Source organism: Pygoscelis adeliae, unplaced genomic scaffold (assembly GCF_000699105.1).
Source record: "Pygoscelis adeliae isolate BGI_AS28 unplaced genomic scaffold, ASM69910v1 Scaffold399, whole genome shotgun sequence".
In the NCBI taxonomy this organism is placed as follows: domain Eukaryota; kingdom Metazoa; phylum Chordata; class Aves; order Sphenisciformes; family Spheniscidae; genus Pygoscelis; species Pygoscelis adeliae.
Genome location: NW_008825609.1, coordinates 1,847,614 through 1,848,297, shown reverse-complemented (window position 1 = coordinate 1,848,297; position 684 = coordinate 1,847,614). Strand labels below are relative to the sequence as shown.

The following is a 684-nucleotide window of genomic DNA, read 5'->3' as shown; positions in this document are numbered from 1 at the left end:
GCCTGGGGGTCCTCCCCTCCCCCCCCCCCGGGGCTGCCGCAGCCGTGCCTTTGCCGTTACTTCTGCTCCGTTTGCCACTGCTGTCCCTCCATGGGGCTGCCGGGATAAGAAGGGGCCTGGAGGCCCCAGGGGCTCTGCTCAGGTCCCCCCCAAGTCCCCCCCATGGCCACAGCCACCAGACAGGCAACTTAGAGGTGCCCCCAGCCCTTTTCCCCAGCCTCTGGGTTTCGGTCTCACACCAGGAGGGTGCTCCATGTCCCTGCTCCCGCCTCCCAGCCCACCACCCGATGGCAAATTTGTTGCCCCACCGCAGGCAACATGGACCGGCACCACTACGAGACCTTCGAGAAATTTGGGAACGACACTTTCCTGCTCCACCTGGACAATGGTCGCGGGTAAAGCGGGATGGAGGGGAAACAATCTTGGCAAAGGGGTGAGGGGAGACCGCGGGTCCTGCCAAAACATGCCCTGCATTGGGCTCTGAGCTGCGGGGCGATGCTGCCCTGACGCCGGCCGGCGGGCTTCTCCCCCCAGCTTTGGCACGCACTCACGCGATGAACTGTCCATCCTGGCCCCCCTCCGGCAATGCTGCAGGTAAGGGGCTCCCGCCACCCGCCCCAGAGCTGCTGTCGGGGAGAGAGGCTCCCCGGGGTGAGAACTCTCCTTCCTTCTCTTGGGCAGCAT

General features: G+C 65.6%; 1 protein-coding gene across 1 annotated transcript in view; it reads left to right on the top strand.

Moving 5' to 3' along the window:
* The first annotated feature begins 554 nt into the window (after positions 1-554).
* Positions 555-684, top strand: part of SUN2 (Sad1 and UNC84 domain containing 2) — a 13,309-nt gene continuing 13,179 nt past the window's right edge. The window contains exon 1 of the mRNA XM_009332677.1: positions 555-594. Coding sequence (XP_009330952.1) covers positions 555-594 — 40 coding nt within the window. The remainder of the gene's footprint in view (positions 595-684) is intronic.